At 35.9% G+C, this 23,235-nt stretch overlaps 1 protein-coding gene across 1 annotated transcript in view; it reads left to right on the top strand.

The window, feature by feature from the left end:
* The window catches only part of LOC143236408 (uncharacterized), a 74,542-nt gene that overhangs the window by 42,791 nt on the left and 8,516 nt on the right, over window positions 1-23,235 (top strand). Inside the window, exons 19-35 of the mRNA XM_076474671.1 lie at window positions 150-419; window positions 1,648-1,763; window positions 2,009-4,742; window positions 5,855-6,023; window positions 7,204-7,382; window positions 8,379-8,514; window positions 9,025-9,122; window positions 10,958-11,173; window positions 12,275-12,389; window positions 12,624-12,912; window positions 15,691-15,896; window positions 17,741-17,982; window positions 18,137-18,329; window positions 19,404-19,565; window positions 19,933-20,071; window positions 20,607-20,776; window positions 22,988-23,055. Coding sequence (XP_076330786.1) covers window positions 150-419; window positions 1,648-1,763; window positions 2,009-4,742; window positions 5,855-6,023; window positions 7,204-7,382; window positions 8,379-8,514; window positions 9,025-9,122; window positions 10,958-11,173; window positions 12,275-12,389; window positions 12,624-12,912; window positions 15,691-15,896; window positions 17,741-17,982; window positions 18,137-18,329; window positions 19,404-19,565; window positions 19,933-20,071; window positions 20,607-20,776; window positions 22,988-23,055 — 5,502 coding nt within the window. The remainder of the gene's footprint in view (window positions 1-149; window positions 420-1,647; window positions 1,764-2,008; window positions 4,743-5,854; window positions 6,024-7,203; window positions 7,383-8,378; window positions 8,515-9,024; window positions 9,123-10,957; window positions 11,174-12,274; window positions 12,390-12,623; window positions 12,913-15,690; window positions 15,897-17,740; window positions 17,983-18,136; window positions 18,330-19,403; window positions 19,566-19,932; window positions 20,072-20,606; window positions 20,777-22,987; window positions 23,056-23,235) is intronic.

Raw genomic sequence — 23,235 nt, 5'->3', positions numbered from 1 at the left:
TTAGTGTAAACATTTTCGGAGAGAACTCGTGTCATGTCTCTAGTGATGAGATACTGTGAACCTCCCGAAGATTGAGACTTCTAAATATTGTTGTTTTTGTAGTTTGTTATACGTGGTTTAATGAATTATTTGGGTTATTATCGTTTCAGGTCAGCCTGGGTGATGAGATTGTCGAGACATACAGAACATGGCCGTGTACCAAGCATGAACTATGTTATAGCGCATGCGTCGGGTCAGCTGAGATGAAATCGGATATCGCTACACTAGTCAGTGGAGAGGCTTTACGTGGCTCTCTTATTCTTTTGCAGTTTTTTAACCCTCTTACCAGCCGCCAGATGGCTCTTGAACCTCTTCTGATACCCATGATTCTGACTGTTCCTATAGAAAATACCGATGTTGAAGAAGGGGAAACGCTTGTGGTAATAAAGTTGATCAGTAAACGAACCAGAGAAAACCCAACTTTAACCTAACGAACCACAGTTAACATAAGCTAACCTAACGAATCATAGTTAACCTAAGATAACCTAATGAACCAGAGCAAACCCAACCCTAACCTAACGAACCATAGTTAACATAAGCTAACCTAACGAACCATAGTTAACATAAGATAACCTAATGAACCAGAGCAAACCTAGCCCTAACCTAACCTAACGAACCATAGTTAACCTAAACTAACCTAACCAGAGCTAGCCTCTCCCAGTTTATCAATGACAATCCGTCCAAAAGTTTCACTACATTCACGACAAGACTTTTGAATTTCATGTGAAACATCGTTTATGTTAATTTTGTTATAAGTTAAATTGAAGTTTATTTGAGATAATACATTAGTCACGCTTGTGAGAAACAAGGCTGGTCATGGTGTATTAAATATGTTACCTTCAGCTATTCCATGTTAACACCATGATACTAGGGACAAGTTTTGTTCAGTGTTAAATTTCTTTTTTGGACGTGTACGTTTTTTACGGCTTCACTTTCTTTATAGATTTCTTGTTATCATGTAATTCTATAAAATTACCATCCTTTATCGGCCCTGACATAGCCAGGTGGTTAAGGCGCTTAGCTCGTAATCTGAGGGTCGCGGGTTCGAATCCCCGTCACACCAGACATGCTCGCCCTTTCAGCCGTGGGAGCGTTATAATGATACGGTCAGTCCCACTATTCGTTGGTAAAAGAGTAGCCCAAGATTTGGCGGTGGGTGGTGATGACTAGCTGCCTTCCCTCTAGTTTTACTACACTGCTAAATTAGGGACTGCTAGCGCAGATAGCTCTCGTGTAGCTTTGCGCAAAATTAAAAAATAAACAAACAAAACCAACTTTTATAAATATATAAGTAGCGACTTAATAATATTAATTTTTTTTATGTTAAAGTAATGAAATGTGAGGGTCTTGTATGCAGTTGGGTGTTTAGTAGAAGTGTATACGTAATAAATACTATATCTCGATTCATTTCTCACGTAAAGAACAAGTAGCTCGCTAAAAACCACTCAACTTTAAAATTATGCCTTCATCTATCCGTTGAGTAACAATACTATAAAATAGGGCTAAAGAAACAAAAATGTTGTATGTAATGTGACACTTCTGGTGCTATCAAATATAATACTTTATGACTGTTCATAAAATCTGATAATTCATTTTAAAATGTTTCAGTGTGGAATGTTTGACACTGGTAGTCTCACGTGGCAGACACGGGGATGTGAAACAATTGGACGAAATCTGACAACTGGATACCTTACTTGCTCGTGCCATAACGTTGGGTCTTATGGGTAATTTCAGTGTACTAGTTCCAAATCAGTACAAAAAGACAATTCATGTTAAAATAGTTCTAGATCAGTTAAGACAACAAACCTAGAAATGTTTAACTAATCATTGTTCCTAAAATAGTGAAAAAAAAACAATACAGTCAGTTTAATGTATTTTATAAGGGAGCTGTTCCTTTATATATATAAATGTGGTAGAATATTTTTGTAGTATTATAACAGTGAACTTATGTGTAATAATTGAATCTTAGGGCCATTGTGACGAAAATACCAACCACAACAGGTGAACCTATCACCACAGAGAAACCTGCTACAACAGCTGAAGCTTCCACCACAGAGAAACCTACCACAACAGCTGAACCTTCCACCACAGAGAAACCTGCTACAACAGCTGAACCTATCACCACAGAGAAACCTACTACAACAGTTGAACCTACCACCACAGAAAAACCTACAACAGTCGAACCTATCACCACAGAGAAACCGACTACAACAGCTGAACCTACAACCACAGAGAAACCTACCACAACAGCTGAACCTTCCACCACAGAGAAACCTGCTACAACAGCTGAACCTATCACCACAGAGAAACCTACCATAACAGCTAAACCTACCACCACAGAGAAACCTACTACAACAGTTGAACCTACTACCACAGAGAAACCTACCACAACAGCTGAACCTACCACCACAGAGAAACGTACTACAATAGCTGAGCCTACCACCACAGAGAAACCTACCACAACAGCTGAACCTACCACCACAGAAAAACCTACAACAGTCGAACCTATCACCACAGAGAAACCGACTACAACAGCTGAACCTACAACCACAGAGAAACCTACCACAACAGCTGAACCTACAACCACAGAGAAACCTACCACAACAGCTGAACCTACTACCACAGAGAAACCTACTACAACAGTTGAACCTACTACCACAGAGAAACCTACTACAACAGTTGAACCTACTACCACAGAGAAACCTACCACAACAGCTGAACCTACCACCACAGAGAAACCTGCTACAACAGCTGAACCTTCCATCACAGAGAAACCTACCACAACAGCTGAACCTACTACCACAGAGAAACCTACCACAGCATCTGAGCCTTACACCACAGAGAAACCTACCACAACATATGAACCTACAACCACAAAGAAACGTACTACAATAGCTGAACCAACCACCACAGAGAAACCTGCTACAACAGCTGAACCTTCCACCACAGAGAAACCTACCACAACAGCTGAACCTACTACCACAGAGAAACCTACTATAACAGTTGAACTTACCACCACAGAAAAACCTACTACAACAGTTGAACCTACCACCACAGAAGAACCTACTACAACAGTTGAACCTACCACCACAGAGAAACGTGCCACAACAGCTGAACCTATCACCACAGAGAAATCTACTACAACTGCTGAACCTACCACCACAATGAAACCTACCACAACAGCTGAACCTACCACCACAAAGAAACCTACTACAACTGTTGAACCTACCACCACAGAGAAACCTACTACAAAAGTTGAACCTACCACCACAGAGAAACCTACTACAACAGTTGAACCTACCACCACAGAAAAACCTGCTACAACAGCTGAACCTTCCACCACAGAGAAACCTACCACAACAGCTGAACCTACTACCACAGAGAAACCTACCACAGCATCTGAGCCTTACACCACAGAGAAACCTACCACAACATATGAACCTACAACCACAAAGAAACGTACTACAATAGCTGAACCAACCACCACAGAGAAACCTGCTACAACAGCTGAACCTTCCACCACAGAGAAACCTACCACAACAGTTGAACCTACTACCACAGAGAAACCTACTATAACAGTTGAACTTACCACCACAGAAAAACCTACTACAACAGTTGAACTTACCACCACAGAAGAACCTACTACAACAGTTGAACCTACCACCACAGAGAAACGTGCCACAACAGCTGAACCTATCACCACAGAGAAATCTACTACAACTGCTGAACCTACCACCACAATGAAACCTACCACAACAGCTGAACCTACCACCACAAAGAAACCTACTACAACAGTTGAACCTACCACCACAGAGAAACCTACTACAACAGTTGAACCTACCACCACAGAGAAACCTGCTACAACAGCTGAATCTTCCACCACAGAGAAACCTACCACAACAGCTGAACCTACTACCACAGAGAAACCTACCACAGCATCTGAGCCTTACACCACAGAGAAACCTACAACAGTTGAACCTACAACCACAAAGAAACGTACTACAATAGCTGAACCAACCACCACAGAGAAACCTGCTATAACAGCTGAACCTTCCACCACAGAGAAACCTACCACAACAGTTGAACCTACCACCACAGAAAAACCTACCACAATAGTTGAACCTACTACCACAGAGAAACCTACCACAACATATGAACCTACAACCACAAAGAAACGTACTACAATAGCTGAGCCTACCACCACAGAGAAACCTACCACAACAGCTGAACCTACTACCACAGAGAAACCTACCACCACAGAGAAACCTACCACAACAGTTGAACCTACTACCACAGAGAAACTTACTACAACTGCTGAATTTACCACGACAGAGAAACCTGCTACAACAGCTGAACTTACAACCATACAGGTACTCACAACATCAGCTCAACCTACTACTACGGAGGTACTCACAGATGTTCCCACAACGATAGTTGAACCTTCCTCCTTAGAGATACCCACAACAAAAGTTGAACCTACCTCCACACATAAACCCAAAACGACAGCTGAACCAACCACAACTGAGTTACCTACGACGACAATTGAACCTCCATCAACACAGGTACCCACTACTACAGTTGAACCTACCACCAAACAGATATCTACAACGACAGCTGAACCAACCACCACAAAGGTACCCACTACTATCGTAGAGCAAACTACAAAGAAACTGCCAACGTCAACGACGTTTATAACAGAGCTGGTAAGCTCTACTATTATCTATGATACGAAAATGTAGTTGTTTTTATGTAGGTATGAAGTTTTGTGTTAAAAAATATTTGTTACTATTATGTAGTATTCACTCAATTTCCCTAGTTGTTGTTTTCTTTTTCTTCTATTTGCTAATATTCCTCTATTATAGTGCATATTCTCCTGTCTTCGAGTATATCTCCACGTTTTTACGATAGAATTCCCTGTTTTGTGAAATATTTTTAGACTTTTTTCAGTTACTACGTCCATTTATCGTGTCATTCATCACTTACGTGTCACCGGGGTTAAAATTTGCAGTTTTTCTGAGATCCAATACTTTGATTTTGTGGGACCAAAAGGAGAGAATATTGTTATTCAAAAGAAACGGTTCCGCATGTGAAACAGTTAATGTTGGAGAAAGCGTGTTATCTGTCTTGAGATGTATCGTAACCGCATGGCGTACATAAGATATAATCACTAGAAAATTTAATGATTTACGTAGGACGCATCATATAGGTAGCCATGAACGTCAGTATTGGTAGAAATTCTACTTTATAACGTAGAACAGCGAAATGATTTATGTAGAATCTCTTATATTACTATATTGTCAGCAGAGGCCTTTTTTTATGTAACTGCTTTTTTATCAGTTTGTGAATCTGTTTGCGCGATAGGAACAGAAAAGCGTTTGTGCTAACAGCTTACGGCCTAAGCATAAATCAGTATAAATATAATACTAATCTCTGTTGTTTGTCCATGCAACTATTTCGCAGGGTATAGATGTATTTTCACTAAAATTGGTATGGGGGTTCACTTTGAGCTTTGCGGTTTTTATAGACGTTTTTTTTTTTTACCTTCACTTCTCCCACAAGGATGGATCTTCTCCAAATTTCGCATAAAGGTTTGCTGGGTTTATACTGAAAAACAGGGAAATTTTCGGTTTCCTATTTTGTGTTTTGCAGTTTTTGTGGTCGTTTTTTATTTTAATTTTTAATTTTTACAATTACCTTTAAGGGAAGCAACTTTTCGTGGACATTCCGTGTGGGACAGAGTACTCCACCTGGTATCAAATACGTTACATCTTTTAAACCTTATTTCAGTTTTACTTTTTCCTTCTCTCTACTCTAGGTAACCCAAACAACTATTCAACCACCAGAAGCTCCTCGGCCAATCACAGCTCGATTTGCTGACAGTCTTGATAACGTCCTTATAACTCTGTCTGACAGTCTTGGTCCTGAGGGATTGGTCAACTGTAGTGACCTGTTCAACCAGACAAGTCTGGAATTATTAGGAAAAAGTAAGGACATGCTCATTATATATCTGTCAATAAACCTTACAATTTCAAGATAAGTATGTACAAACAGTGACAATACATGATCAAGTATTACATTGGTCCAGTAGTTTATAGTGATTTAATACTAGTTAAATTGGTGTAATATACAGGTTGTCCCCTAGTTTATGATTTATTAATATAATGTGTTAACGTTTAGTCACAATTTTGGTTTTACTTCATTTTACAAGTAATAATATATCTTAATCTAATCTCTATTTAACTGCTGTTAGATTTTTTTATTTTTAGTATATTCAGTTTCTACACTAGCAGTGGTACATTATAAATTATATTTTTATACTTGTTTTCTGTAGTAAGTATGAATTTTAAATAATTTCTAATATAGTTATGTTTTTACCATAATAACTGATCACTCTAGTTTTAGTATATTTATACGAATAAAAACTTCTACCACGAAGGTTCTGTGTATATACTATAATACTATATAGTTACGCTATATAATTAGTTTTAATGTACTTATTTTTAATGTATAGTCTTTTTTCTTTAGTTTGTTTATGCTACAATACGTTTTTGTTATAACAGCTTTTCACTGTATAGCCAATTTTAACGACAGTGTGTAATACATATATGTAAATTAAACGATTTAATATCGCCATCCAGTGTAGAAACTTTTAAGACGTTCAATGTTCATGTGTTAATTACATCTAATTGAACGGTTTAATATTGCCCTCTAGTGAGGAAATAAAGTATAAATCTTTGAGTGTTTATATGTCAATTAAATATAATGTGAGAGTTTAATACTGTCATAGTGTTTTGAATATGTAAAGATGTTTTTAAATTGGATTTATTTTGAAAAACTTCTTACAAACTGAATCCAGAGCTTTGGTTCGGTAATTCAGAACCTTGGTTGCACTTAGCTGTAGAAGATTAGATAACTTACACAACACTTCCTATAGGTCATAACGAAGATCTGAATATTATTTTATTATTAATGTCAATAAGCTTATTTATTATTTCAATGACAAATAATTTATGGTTCAGCTACATGCTCTTGAAGTATGTGGAACACAATAATTTGGACAACTGGTACAAACACATCACATACACGCAAATATTACGAATAGGCTACAAAGTGTTCAAACTAATTCCAAGAATTCCATGTGTGTTTTTTTTATATCACGTGCAGATCCCAGGTGTGTCAGTATAGCAAACACCCTAACAATACAGCTCGGACGAGAGCCTGATCTAATACCCGAAGATTCACTGACCTTTCTGTCTGGTAATGGACTCTACAACAGGGACGTGTCTCCTGAAATAGGGTTAGAGGTCACCGGAACAGTTGCAATAGAAGAAGCTACCAGTCCGGTAAGTAACGTTAGTAGTTGTAGAGAACAGTGTTGGTCTGGTAAGTAATGTTAGTAGTGGTATAGGACAGTGTTGGTCTGGTAAGTAATGTTAGTAGTGGTATAGGACAGTGTTGGTATGGTAAATAACGTTAATAGTGGAAGAGGACAGTGTTGGTCTGGTAAGTAATGTTAGTAGTGGTATAGGACAGTGTTGGTATGGTAAATAACGTTAATAGTGGAAGAGGACAGTGTTGGTCTGGTAAGTAATGTTAGTAGTGGTATAGGACAGTGTTGGTATGGTAAATAACGTTAATAGTGGTATAGGACAGTGTTGGTCTGGTAAGTAATGTTAGTAGTGGTATAGGACAGTGTTGGTATGGTAAATAACGTTAATAGTGGAAGAGGACAGTGTTGGTCTGGTAAAATGTCACCCAAGGAAAGAAATCTATAATTTTTTTCTTATTTCTGATAGAAAACAGTTATTATAAGAGCTGTAGAATGTGTTGTTATTACAGTATTAACCATCATCAGTTCGACAGAATTCTTGTTAGTTCCTTAACGTTGAAAACTTTGTATTACAGAAATATCTTGAACGAAAGTAATTATTCGTTATAATTCCTAAACGTTTGTTTACGTAATATGTTACAAACTCACAGAGAAACAGTGAAAGAAACAAACATTATCTTCGGAATCTTGTAAAACTATTGTACAGTATTGTTTGTCCTTGATAAATCATTGTTGTAAATTTTGAAATATAGTAGCACAAGTTAAAGGATTACAATCAATCAGTAATTAATATTTTAAAGGTTTATATTGTAGATATTTGTTAATCCATATTAACTCCCATTTCTTGTTCTAGTACACCTTTAGTTTTAATTAGAAATGTTATGTCAGTTTTATTTCTTAGTCTGTGTAAGTTTTTTTACGACAGTTTCTTTCTAAAGTTTAAATATTAGGAAATTATTTACTAATTTATAATTAATTAATTTTATAAAACCTGTTGTGATTTGAACAGTTTACTCCATACTTTGAACTGTTCGGTCCGAGTGAGGTTTGTGGAGGAACCATAAACATTACGGTGACTGACGTCACAGCTGACGCATGTCATGAAATGGACTACTTCATGAGTATCTTCCCGACGGATACTTCAGGTAACATTTGTTTTTGTGTGTTAATCATACGTGACCCTCCATGTAACGTCTGTCTGTTTGTTAAGAATACCTGACACTTTCGGTAATGTCTGTCTGGTCTGTTTATTAAACATACGTGACAATTAATGTAACATGATTTCGAAATTAACATATTTTATCCATTCTTTGTAAGAAAGTGAGCGGCACCATTACCAGATATTGTGCCATCTGTACTATAATTATACAATAATATAGTTCTCTAGTTTTTCGATTATTAAGAGAGAAATGTCCAGAAGTATTCTCCAGTAGTGTTTATTCATTAGAACTATTGTGATATATTTTGTAATTTGATCACATTATATCCAGTTATCCTTCTTATCATGATATATTTGGGTATTTGTGGCGTTCGGATATCATATGGATATCTGCAACATTTCTGGACTTTTTTTTAACTGACAGTAAGTAAATTAACTGATCAATTACCAGTGATGATTTTGCAGAAGACAATAACCGTTTTTGTCTGTTTTAAAGATCCAACTATATATTTTGGACTTCATGAGTTACAAAGACTGATTTCAAAGCAGGGAACGACACACAAAACTAACGTCGTGACTTTTTCAAGTGACCATGTAAGCTATTTTGTGTTTTATTGTGGTTCTGACCGAAGTCTAATGAATTCTCTTAAACCTATTTCTATTTCTTGATTTAATAGTTCTATTTTTAAAGATGGAGCTCCTATAAAACTTATTGGCATGTTTTAACTTCATAAAATAAATATCTTTCATTTTGGAATGCTAGTTTTGGTTGTTGTTGTTTTTTGTTTGTTTTTTTGGGGGGGGGTCAGTATGTACCAAAGAAACCATGTACAACACACATTCATCATCACCAGGGAGCGCTATCTACTCTATGTGACCCCCACTCGGTCATGCCAACGATGACCTGTATCCTTTGGATGGCGAGAGAGATAATACATTTAAAAAAAAGCAACAAAAACATCTGTACAATAACCAGCATAGTCTCGTGCTGGAGGATGGTATTGGTCAAGTATGTTGATGTATCAGGTGTTCCACAATATGCAAAACTGATTTTAATCGAACATCACGTGGGCCATTCGATAGCCTAGGACCCTGTTGAATGTCGAACAGCTTCGTTATACTGCCTATTACGTTTATCTAAGGCGCCAGGCTACCTGCTGACAAGAATAATGGCCACTTATAGCATATATCGCCATCTAGTGACAGTCGTTAATGGCAACATATTTGTGTTGCCTACGGTGTTTTTGGTATGTTCACCAATGACCTTAATAATGTATAATATTAAACTTTGTAACATACAACAGCAAGTAGAAATAACATGTCTTGTGATTTTTATTGTTCACTGAAGGCAAACACACATTATATTCTCTCTTCATACATACAACAGCAAGTAGAAATAACATGTGTCTTGTGATTTTTATTGTTCACTGAAGGCAAACACACGTTATATTCTCTCTTCATACATACAACAGCAAGTAGAAATAACATGTCTTGTGATTTTTATTGTTCACTGAAGGCAAACACACATTATATTCTCTCTTCATACATACAACAGCAAGTAGAAATAACATGTCTTGTAATTTTTATTGTTCACTGAAGGCAAACACACATTATATTCTCTCTTCATACATACAACAGCAAGTAGAAATAACATGTCTTGTGATTTTTATTGTTCACTGAAGGCAAACACACGTTATATTCTCTCTTCATACATTCAACAGCAAGTAGAAATAACATGTCTTGTGATTTTTATTGTTCACTGAAGGCAAACACACGTTATATTCTCTCTTCATAGTTTTTATGTTAATTTAATAATGGGTGTAAGTTGTCTAAATTAAACTGACTCGTTCGGTAATTATTTAACCAGAAACTGGGTTAAATGGATAGCAGTTAACCTTTCATGAATCAGAAATATTAAGAAATTAACTTATAGCGGTATTGGTTTTCTAATTATACTTAAGTTTTATGTTTGTTACTTAATACTTGTCCTTAATAATGGTGGAAAATGCGTAAAGATTTCATCCAATACAGTCGTTCTGCTTGGTACGAAAACTGGGTTTAAGTACAACCGTAAGTGTATAAATATTTAACTAGAAAAAATATAGCAACAACACCGTTGTGTATTTTTAATTATACTTTTGGTCTATCTTCAGCATTAATTAAATCGATTTGATAGTTGTTAAAACTGTCTGCAAGGTATATAAAAAATCCTGTTTTTGAGAATTTCTTAAATATGTTTCATGTTTGTGAGTTTGTTTATAATTAACCACTCATAGTTTATATTTATTAGGAGATCTACAATTTATGTTGAATAATTAAAGCATAGAAGTCATTAAACAATCAAGTCATTCGATTATATGAAACAACACAGAATTTTTTAAAATTATTTTCTGTCAAAACGTTTTTATTTTCGTGCCGAACAAATCTAGCTAAAGGAGAACATTGGTTATGTGATAATAATCACGGCAACAAATCGTTTTGGTGGTGAATCTTACCTTCCCTCCACTCATCGTGTCAAACGTGTAACGAAACCATTGGCTCTTACACTGCTAGGCCCGAATGTCATTGAAGCTCGGCATGACGTCACATTTACAGTTATTGTTGACATCTGTGGAGAGTTGGACATGACGACGTCAAGTCTACTAGTAAGTCACGTGTAAAGTATATACACTCTCTGGAAAGGTTGGTAACTAAAGTTATGTCATAGCTTCAAAGATTAGGACATCATTTCCATGTCAATAGTGTGTATGGCACAGTTCAACTTAGGCCTATTTACTTGAAGTTTAACTGTGTTACCAGAACACCACTATAACTCCTACTATCTCACGAAAATCAAAATATTTATTTACTTTACAGTTTATTTATTCTGTTCAAACTAATTTCTTGTACTATCATAACTTAAGAACACATATCGGTTAAACTGTCAACTTATCAACGAATGGAGAGTTTTTCTTTTCTCAGAACTCAAACTGATATTCATCACGCCTGTCCATAATCATTTCGTTTTAAAATCATAAAGGTTACCTTACTGAGTTGTTCAGATCTGAAAATGAAGATTATAAGACTGACCATAATTACTAATTAACTTTTCATTCCATAGTCTACTCTTTAACTGACTCGTGTCTTAATTGACTCGTGTTTTAACTACAATCTACTCTTTAAATGACTCGTGTTTTAACTACAATCTACTCTTTAAATGACTCGTGTTTTAACTACAACCTACTCTTTAAATAGCTCGTGTTTTAACTACAACCTACTCTTTAATTGACTTGTGTTTTAACTACAATCTACTCTTTAAATGACTCGTGTTTTAACTACAACCTACTCTTTAAATAGCTCGTGTTTTAACTACAACCTACTCTTTACCTGACTCGTGTTTTAACTACAACGTACTGTTTAACTGTCTCGTGTTTGAACTATAATTTGCTGTTTAACTGACTCGTGTTGTAAACTCACTTTACGGATCAATACCAATATTATTATTCCTAGTTGTATCTTAACCCGATAGACGGCACAAAATAAGTACTTTACATTTTTCTTTTCCACATTAAAATATTTTAACAACATCTCTAATAAGCTGTAACAGCTGTATCTGTGTATACTGTTAGCAGCGTTAATACCTTATTAATTCATTGTTCTATATCTATATATACTGTTAGTATTGCATTATTCATTGCTCAGTGTTTGCATGTACTGTTTCTATTGTTAGTGTAATTTTAATTCATTGTTCCATTAATCGTTTCTAGTTTAAGTGGTCCATTTTCCCTTCAATTGTGGATTTAAGTGGATTCGCTGGAACTACAGCGACGATCCCTAAAGGCTATCTTCAGTTAGACAACAGTTATAACGTGTCAGTAAAAGGTAACTGTTTTATAGATAGATACATACCAAAACATATAATTATTACCATGGATTTACTTAGAAACGTGCACGTACATAAAGTTTTATAGAAAACCAATTAACCAGCTATATATGATGAACACAGAAACTTAGACAGTCAATGCAAACCTTGTTTTTTGGGGTTTTTTGGAACGTTGAATATGAGTTTTGACTGATGTCCATGTAGAATCTTGACAGGTAAACTTAATTTTACAGTGTATTTAAACCCTGATCAGAGTCAATGGCGTGACGTAACCCGACCCATCAGACTTAAGAGAATGAATCTACAAGCTATTATTAGTTCCTCTAATCTTATGGTTGGAAACCAGACGTCCTTCAAACTAGATGGCGCTCTTTCTTCTGACCCAAGTAATGCTGCGGGCAAACTTCAGTTATTATGGTCTTGCACTGAGCAGATGTCATCTGGTTCATCTTGTTTTGGGTCTAGTGTTTTGGTCAACGAGAAAGCACTAACTATACCTGCAGGAGAACTACTTCCTAACACGTGAGTTCTAAGTATTTGTTAACTTCATCTTTAGTACAGGAGACTAGCTGGTCACACCTAGTTTCACTTTATTTAAACTTTGTCCGAATATATTTTATTATGTGATATAGATCGATAAACAACGTTACCTAACTGTTAAGTATTAAGCCCTAATTTCTACTGAAGCTTTTGTTTGATATCTAAAGCCACGTGAAACACGTACGTCGTCACCGTCTTGCTAGTTGATAAATTTAATGGAAATCGAAGTCAGAGAACGAACAGTAGAGCCACGAAAACAACTGTCAAGAGTCTTTGATGAACATTTATGAATGACATATATTCGATCTTCAGTAAACCTATGAAGTTAAAGTTTTACCTGCATGTATCTACCACATGTAACTTACCTTTCAATGTAAGACTTCAGATAAAATGTATTTAGTTCAACAAAAATCGATGATTTGAAGACAATACACAGTTTCCTTTGATAGATTGTTTTCGCAGAGTATTCATGATAAAACTTTGTAGAATGGACGGCAACTGCTTATTGTGGAGACACGAGTGTAGAGGATGATGTTTCGAAAGTCTTCCGCCTGAAGACGAAAAGCGGAAGACGTTCGAAACGTCGTCTTCTACGCCGTCCATTCTACAAAGTTTCATCAATACACAGTTTAACTTCGGGGTAGAAAGACTGTTTGGGGTTAAAAACAGGAATCAGTTTTCCAAGGCTAGGGATAACAAATGTTAGAGAGAATATAGAATAAGACTGAATATTATTTCATAGTTCTTTTTATTGTTAAGAAAGTCACGTGACAAGTTTTCTAGTAAGTATGAATCATACACATTATTTCATAAGATTTTCTGATGGACAGTTACTTCACTCTAATCGACCCCCCACGCTTAGTAGCTTTGTGATGAACAACAAACAAACAAACCCCACTATTTTCAATTGAATCTTTTATAATTTCCTAACACTATTCACTGTATTTTTATACTAGAATTATTCTAAAATTATTCAGTTTGTTATATTCATAGATTTACTGAACATGGAATATCATATCAGTTTGTACCTACCATAGTTGATGTATAGGGTCAGGTAATACTGCTAATGTTTCACTTGTATCACAAGTGTTAAATAATACTGCTAAAGTTCAACTTGTCTAACAAGTGTTAATACTGCTAATGTTTATCTTGTCTCATAAAAGGTTAAATTATACTGCTAATATTTGACTTGTCTCACAAGTGTTAAATTATACCGCTGATGTTTAACTTGTCTCACAAGTGTTAAACAATACTGCTAACGTTTAACTTGTCTCACAAGTGTTAAACAATACTGCTAACGTTTAACTTGTCTCACGAGTGTTAAATGATACTGCTAATGTTTAACTTGTCTCACAAGTGTTAAATTATGCTGCTAATGTTTAACTTGTCTCACAAGTGTTAAATTATGCTGCTAATGTTTAACTTGTCTCACAAGTGTTAAATGATACTGCTTATGTTTAACTTGTCCTTCTTACAAAAGTGTATTCGTATTTTGTATTTATTTTTGTAAATAATAGTTTGTCATCAGTTTTCAAAATATCGTAATAGAAGTTCGTCTGATAGGCCTAGTTGGTCATTTACTATTTTAACGAATAAATATATTAAGTGTAGCTTTATGAAGATTGACCAGTTATATTATTTCTTATAAGCGATTTGATTGAGTTGAGGCTTAGAAAATTAGAAGTCACTTGGTGAATGTGGCTCAACAGTGTTATTCAGGATTCGAAATAAAAAGGTAACGAGTTTCTGAATGTCATCCGGATAGGGTTTAGGCTTAGAGATATTTTAAGAAGTTCTACAGAACTACACATTCTATAACTAAAGTTTCGTTTTCGATAAAAAGTGAAATGTCGTCTTTATTATTATTTTTTCTTTGTATGATAAAATAACTTGCTTTAATACCTGAAAGAACTTCTTACCATTACTGTTTTAATTTTGTGTATAGTCTGATGTACTATCCAGAATCTATTGATTGTTTTGTCGATCAAAATTAATTTAATCGAAATCCTGTTGTTCAAACGTTAGATACTAGACTGTTTTTTAAAATTATCTACTAGTTTGAGAAGTAGTACACAAACTGAAAATATCTTGGTTGCATTTCCATAACACTGAAATTTTAAAAGAAAAGCAAAATTTACAATTTTACAGTTTATTAATCCAATAGTTGTCTATCGTTTACTGCGAGTTCTACTGTTTGATTTGTCTTCTAATTTTCTGTACCTGATGCAGGTTCTAATGTTTCATTCAGTTGATTCTTCATGTAATTGACTTTAGTTTTATCACGGATTCTATTGTTTGAGTCACCTGATTTACGCTGTTACCGTGAGCTCGTGACAGGTGGCTCGGTATGGCCAGGTGAGTTAACTCGTTCGTCTCGTAATCCGAGGGTCGCGGGTTGGCATCCAAACATGCTCGCCCTTTCAGCCGTGGGGCGTTATAATGTGCAGTCAACTCCATTGTTCGTTAATAAAAGAGTAGCCCAAGAGTTGTCGGTGGGTTGTGATGACTAGCTGCCTTCCCTCTAGTATTATACTGTTAAATTATGGACGGCTAGCGCAGATAGCTCTCGTATAGCTTTGCGCGGAATTCAAAAACAAAACAAAAAAGTTCTTGACAAACTGTACTGTTTGAGTCAGTTAATTCGTCTTGTAATTTCGTTAGTTTATGGCGGGTTTTATTTCTGTGTCACTTGGCTTATTCTTTAGTTTATTATATCTTCTGGCTGTATGGAAAGTTAATCACTTTGTTTTAATCCAATAGATACCTCATCACACTTCAAGTTTTCAAGGGTTCTCGTTTTGCTCAAAGCCAGACTACGGTCACTGTTCGCGAGGGGGAGCTACCTGTTGTGTACATTAAAAGACGGAAAGGTGGACGGATTAATCCCACAGAAAGAGTTGTTATAGATGGCTACGTCACTAGCCGAGCTAATGTCACACTTCGCTGGGATGTCATGGTAGAGAGAGGTGAGTTTTTATTGGGTTCTTCACTCAACTGAAGTGAGAAAGTAAAACCTTATAGATTTCAACATAAATAACTCGCAGGGTAAGTTTGTGATCTCAGGCATGCATATATATGTCTAGTTATTATTTGAACCTTTTTTCTACTGTCAGGACCAGGAGTGGCCTACTAGTTAGTGTGATCTGACTGTGAACCTAGGGTTCGAGCTCATGGTTCATTTCAGCAAAAATACACCTTACACTTTGAGGCTACAAAAGTGGCAATCAAATCCGCTATCTGTGAGATAAGACTATTACCTTCCCCTTAGCTCAAACTAAGAGGTGACTCTGCCCTCTTGTGCCAGTAAGAGACCATAAAGTGATTTATTATTCCGAAAATATCTTAACTCCCTAATGGCTCAGCGGTAAGAGGACTTATAACGGTATAAACCAAGTTTCGATATACATAAACTAAACAGTCTATTGTTTAGTTTCGATGTACATAAACAGTCTATTGTTTAGTTTGTGTAGTTTCGATGTACATAAATAGCCTATTGTTTAGTTTGTGTAGTTTCGATGTGCATAAGCAGTCTATTGTTTAATTTCTGTTCTTTCGATATCCATGTTGGGAGCAACATAAACAGCTTATTGTGTAAATTATATATTTACAAACGGCTGGTATGTGTAAAGAAGGCACTAGTAGTGGAGCGAACAACGTTTTGATCTTCTTCGGTCATCGTCAGGTTCATTTTAATTTAGATTCCAGTGTCCTGGTGGATAAATTTGTTTCATTTCTCTAATTTTACTCACGTGAGCAATCACTCTATCGCTGCTGTGGAAACAAAGATGTTTTCGTAGTTTTTGTTGGTTTCTTTATGTGCTAGTCATCACAAAGCTACAAAATGAACTAATGATGCGTGCAGTGCCCATCACCGGTATCAAAACCCGATTTTTACTGTTATATGTCTACAGACTTGCCACTTGGAAACTTCTAATATCCTGTCAAGGGGCGAAGATCCCTCACGTAGTGTAAGACAATAAAACAGCCATAAACAAGAGAGACAACTAGTAATAGTTTTCAAAATGAAATATTTTACACTAATTTTTTTTTTACTCAAACGTTAGTAAGAGCTCATAGTCTGTTGCTTGCTTTAAAGTTGTTAATGTAGCAAATTGTTGGTTTGTGTGAATTGTCAGGATACGTTTTATCAAAACACTAAACAATGTTCGTGATTAGAACATAACATATCAATCTGAGCACATCCAATCTGCAAGATAGTACCATACCATGCCAAGTATCGTATACTAGTACCACACCATACCACGTATTGTATGATAATACCACACCATGCCAAGTATCGTATGATAATACCACATCGCGTGAAGTATTGTATGATAATACCACATCGCGTGAAGTATCGTATGATAACACCACATCGCGTGAAGTATTGTATGATAATACCACATCACATCAAGTCTCATGTCACAGTACCACATCATGCCATGTATCGTATAATATAATACCACATCACGTTAAATCTCATATCATAGTACCACATCATGCCAAGTATCTATGATAGTACCACATCACGTTAAGTCTCGTCTCATAGTATCACATCACGTCAAGTCTCATGTCATGGTACCACATTACGTCAAACCCCATTTCTGGCGTGACGTGATCTTACATTATATTACCACATGGTGCCAGTTTTTTCAATGATGTACTAGTCATAATAATCAAATATTCTAAAACAGGTGTTCTTCCGTTTCATTCAATGACGTATAAAGAGGTTAAATTAGTTACTTAGTTATTCAACGTATATATTCAAATATTCTCCGTACCAGTAATTCTTTATGTGCTCTACTTCCAGAATACGCCCTCTCTTCTCTTGAAGGGGTTACGTCATTGGTAAAACAACGAAATTACAGTTTATCTTCTGTTGATCGTCCGTTTCCACTACTGATCCCAGAAATGGACCAGCAGTGGGCGGGGCTACTGGGTGGTGCTCATTATAAATTTCGATTAACAGCTCAACCAATGGACGGTGGAAAACTGGGTTACTCTGACGTCATCATTGAGACTAACGATCCACCTATCGGAGACATGCTGGAGGTATATTTAAGAAATATATTTATTTATATTACATCTCATTTATTTGGAAATGAAAATAATCACAATTATTGTAGTTATAATTATGTTCCATTATTTATAGACTCAGTAAATATAATAAGATGAGAAGTTTCATATCCATACTGACCTTCCCCAGGTGGAGCCACTCTCTGGTTATGCCTTGAACACAAGTTTTACCCTCAAGGCTGGTGAAGATTGGAGAGATTCCCCACAAGATTACCCTCTTATTTATGTCTTTTCTTACCGTCGTACTAAAAATGATGTTGACACTACTATCACTAGGATTTCTGGAGCGCCCCCTGTTGTCAAAGACGTCGTTCTTCCTGGCGGTAAATAATTATTACACAAATGTGTTAAAATATACTTGAATAATTGTTCTGTTGTTTTTTTTATCAACGATTTCTAGATTCCATTTGTGAATGAGAAACAGCTTCTAAGGTTGTCGTCGTCTAACTAAACTTACTTAAAATTTAGGCTTTTAATCTCCGCTGTGGGCACAATACATATAGCCCACTGTGTAGATGTGTACATGCAGCAAATAATCAACCGATTTCAAATTGTTTGCTTTTGAATTTCGCGCAAAGCTACACGAGGACCATCTTGGCTAGCTGTCCCTAATTTAGCAGTGTAAGACTAGATGGAAAGCAGCTAGTCATCATGTTTGGGATGATGAGGATTCAAACCCGTGGCTCTCAGACTGCGAGTCGAACGCCCTAACGACCTGGCCACGAGGCCTTATTTCAAGTTAATTCTGCTTGTCTTATCTTGTAATTTCTCCTTCATGTCTCTCGTTCACGTGTTTATAATAAATATTGAAAATTGATTGAAGTGTAGTATCGATGCAATATAAAATAGTTACGTCATAATAAACGTATAAATAGACTGCAAGTGAATGTGTCATTTCATTCTAAGAAGGAAATATTGAATTCCAGTTAAAAAATAACAATAAAAACCAGTTATATTTAACATACTTTTATAAACAATTTCGTTCGTGCGTGGACTATACTTAGTGTACAGGTCTTTAATTCCGAGATTCTTGATTTGAGTCCCGTTATAGTAAAATCATACTTCGCACTTTGGAGCCGTTGGTGCATTATAAGAGTGAGAGTAAAATCTGACTTTTCGGTACGATATGAGTATTCCAAGAGTTGGCTGTGGGCACTGTTTATTAGTACCTTCTATCTGATGCACTTGTTTAAAATTAGAGACGGTTAGCGCAGAAATATCTTGTATAGCTCCGTGCAGTTATTTGAAATATATAAAACTTAAAAAATTCTATAATGTTTTATTCATATGTATTCGTCTCTTTACTATTAACTAGCATACTTTTAATATCCAGCTGCTTTATTTTGTACATTGTATTATTCAAAATATATTTTCAATATATATTCAAACCTCCACAGTACCAGGTGGCGCCACTAGTCTCATAGTTCAAGTTAAAGTGTGTGACACGTTAAATTTGTGCATCACTAAAGAGAGGACAGTTACCATCCATACTTCGTCATCGTGGACAGCTGACGATTTCGACCTCTTGAACAAAACGGTTCTCAAATATTTAAATGAAGGTAAGTTATTTCAACAATTCACATAATTTTTCCGTTTGATTTTGAATTCATTTATTTTTAAGAAAACTAAATTAAAACGATTTGTTATTTTCTAGTTACTTGCACGATCTTCAAAATTTCAATAGCAATCCACTTTATAAACTAACCGATGGCCAGATAGATACATATCTAGTACTGTACTGGATATCACCTCTGCAGTTCTTTTATTTGTTTCAACTACCAAGTGCTATAGTCCCCTGGTGAAAACTACTAAGTATTATAGCCCTCTAATGACTAATTTTGAGTTTGAATAATTTTCTAGTAATTGTGTATTTTATTATGCTGATATTAATTAGTGCATATAAACTTTAGAAAATACTACTTTTAGGTGACCAAGTCCGAGCTTTCTCAGTGGCCACAGCTGCAGCTCTAACATTAAATAGTGACCAGTTTGGTGATTTAGCTGACCGTTCAAACATCTTGTTTCAAGACGTTGTAGACAAGATGGCCAAAAGTTACCAAACTGTGTAAGTTTATTGAACATTTGTAAATATTTATAGTAGGCACAGGAAGATAGAGGAATATAAAATAGAAAATTGTGAGGAGATGTCTGATGTCTTTATATACACGAAGAATATTTGTTTGTTTTTCTTTTTTTGAATTTCGCGCTAGCCGCCCCTAATTTAGCAGTGTAAGACTAGAGGGAAGGCAGCTAGTCATCACCACCCACCGCCAACTCTTGGGGTACTCTTTTACCAACGAATGGTGGGACTGACCGTCACATTATAACGCCCTCACGGCTGAAATGGCGAGCATATTTGGTGCGACGGGGATTCGAACCCGCGACTCTCAGATTACGAGTCGCACGCCTTAACACGATTGGCCATGCCGGGCCCCCACGGGGAATATATTTATTAATTAGTGTTCAGTGAGTATCTGTGTATATTTAATATGAGAGTAACTTATGCATATTTAATGTGAGTGTAATTTATGCACATTTAATGTGAGTGCTACTTATGCTCTTATTGTAATCACAATATAAGTAATCTTACTTTCTTATAGACTCGACACTGAGACCATTAGCACTGTTGTGACCAGTGGTGTTCTTAACCTCATGGCGGTCACCAAGATGACCCTCCAACCCAATTCTCTTCGTGATGTCACGCAGAAACATTTAGCGGACCTGACAGTCTCTCTTGTACGGTCTTTCCATGGTTCTAGTTCATCCACTGGTAAGTTTTGTCACCTACAATAATTATTTGAAACTTCCATCTTGACGCTCTATTGTGTTCGATATATCTAAGTAAATTATGAAAAAAAATTATAATATATCACTACTGATTTTCATGGAATTAATACATTTTCAAAAGTTATATACGTCTGAAGTTATCAAAAACATATTTCGAACTAAATAGTTTTGAAATATATTTACGCATTTTACTAAATGCACGTGTTTCGAACACCCTGAAGTGAACCGCTGCTGAATCTTTATAAATATATACCCGTACTATCTGTTTTTGTTGTATGTCCATGTTACTAATTCGCAGGTTAAGGATGGAACTTCAAAATTCATATGGTTCATTCGGTCCATGAGGGGTACATACAAATTTTTAGTTTTGGATTTTGCGGCATTGGTTCGGATTTTACGTTAAGACAGCCTTTCATTAACATTAACTTAAATTACTTCCGACCAGGGGACGGGTACTTCACTTCGTGTGTAATATGAAATTTATTCTTGTTGAAAACAGTTAGTGGTAGAAGGGAAGTGTGGTGACACATATATGACAAACAATGTCTGTAACAGTACCGTGACATTCGTATGGAGTTTTTTGTGGAATTGTGTTGGCACTTCAAACAATATATTTAAAGTAAATCTCTCTTTATATTTCAAACAGTTATCATTTTTTTATTTTCACGAAATATGTATATAAAATACTACTTTATGAGGTCAAGTCGTCTGTTTAATGACGTGTTGACATTAAAGTAAGCTAGTGTAATTCGCTAAACTGTTTTAAATTAGATCCTCACAACACTCGAGTTAATCAATGTCCATTCTGAACAAACGTATCACATAACATTAATGTCCACATCATTCAAACTTAGTTCTGCGTCTGTTTATGGTAGCTGTGATGACTTTAAGTCATCTATAAATACGGCATTGTTTATTATGGTAGCTGCGATGACTTTAAATCAACTTTGAATATAGTAATGTTTATAGTAGCTGTGATGAATTTAAGTTTAAACTTTAAATACGGCATTGTTTATTGTAGCTGTGTCGTTATATGATAGGCATGTTGTTGTATATAGACGGGTAGACTTACCTTATACTCTTTACAGATATGTTACCGTGTATAGACATGTAGATTCTTTCGCGTTTGTATACTCGTTTGTGTTTGTCTGTCTGTGATTTATATTTTTAATATAAAGAACCACTTGCTCTCTGTTTGGATTTTCGTTAGCTGGCCGGCCAGTCTGGGCCTGGTGGTTGAGGTCCTCGACTCGTAATCCGAGGGTCGTGGGTTCGAATCCCCGTCGTAGCAAACATGCTAGCCCTTTAGCCAACGGGGCGTTAAAAGTGATGGTCGATCCCACTATTCATTGGTAAAAGAGTAGCCCAAGGGTTGGCGATGCGTGGTGATGATTATTTGCTTGCTTTCTAGCCTTACACTGCTAAATTAGGGACGGCTAGCGCAGATAGGCCTCGTGTGGGAAATTTAATACAAATCAAACTAATCAATCGTTAACTTGCCTTATAAAAAGATAATCCTGCGCGCAGGCACGTAGATAAGTATCAATTCTCATGTGCCCATCCTCAGGGTCTACTTATTGTGAGTGCAAACTTTCATGTTTCATGTCCTCTACTCTTGAGGCTAAAGCGTTCGCATTCTTTTCTGTGCTGTTTTTTGCTAATTTGTCTCACAAAATGATGCGCTTGCGCACTCTCGTATATAAGAAATAATACCCAGGTGCACATTCTGAGAGTTCACTTCGTACTGTGCAAAATGTCACTCTTTCCTGTTTGAGCTAAGTGGTCAAAGACACACAGGTCAAAAGATTCTTTCTTTTGTTATTATGGATCAGTATTTATATACAGCAACATGCCTACCTTATATTCTGCTCAAAAACTCATTTTAAGAAATAAACAAAGGAGTTAATATTTAAAGTAATGCATCTTGTGAACATGTTGCGAGTAATTTACTATTAATTTATTAAAATTTTTTGTGTGTTTTAACCCTGGAAGGTTGGTCAGTGATGTTTTCGATAAAAGTTGTTTGTTTTCATTGGTAGCGAATGTTCTGATGAAACAAATATTACAAATGAAAATTACAGTTATGTGTTTTGAACACAGAAAACTCGATATAAATAAATTACATTTCAAGTTGTTAAATCTTACAACATAATAACCTTACATTGTTCATTGTTCTTGTTTTCGCAATTTACAGCTGGTTCTATCAGGAGACGAAAGAGACGTCAGATTGACTCTTATACTTTACCCATTTCACCGGTAGAGGTCAGTTTACAATCAGTGTGTGTAGCGTAGAGTTGTTTTTATGTCTGTTTGTTTTTGTTTTTCGAAGAATCTGCGCTTGTTTATAAAATAGAATATCGGGTTAATTCACTTCTACTCAGAGCCTGTTACGTAAAGTGCTGTGAAACTGGTAATCTATATAGGAAATGTATGATTTTAAAC

The sequence above is a fragment of the Tachypleus tridentatus genome, chromosome 13 (assembly GCF_004210375.1).
Source record: "Tachypleus tridentatus isolate NWPU-2018 chromosome 13, ASM421037v1, whole genome shotgun sequence".
Lineage (NCBI taxonomy): Eukaryota > Metazoa > Arthropoda > Merostomata > Xiphosura > Limulidae > Tachypleus > Tachypleus tridentatus.
Note: the sequence above shows the minus strand (reverse complement) of the source record. Positions and strands in the feature narration are given on the sequence as shown.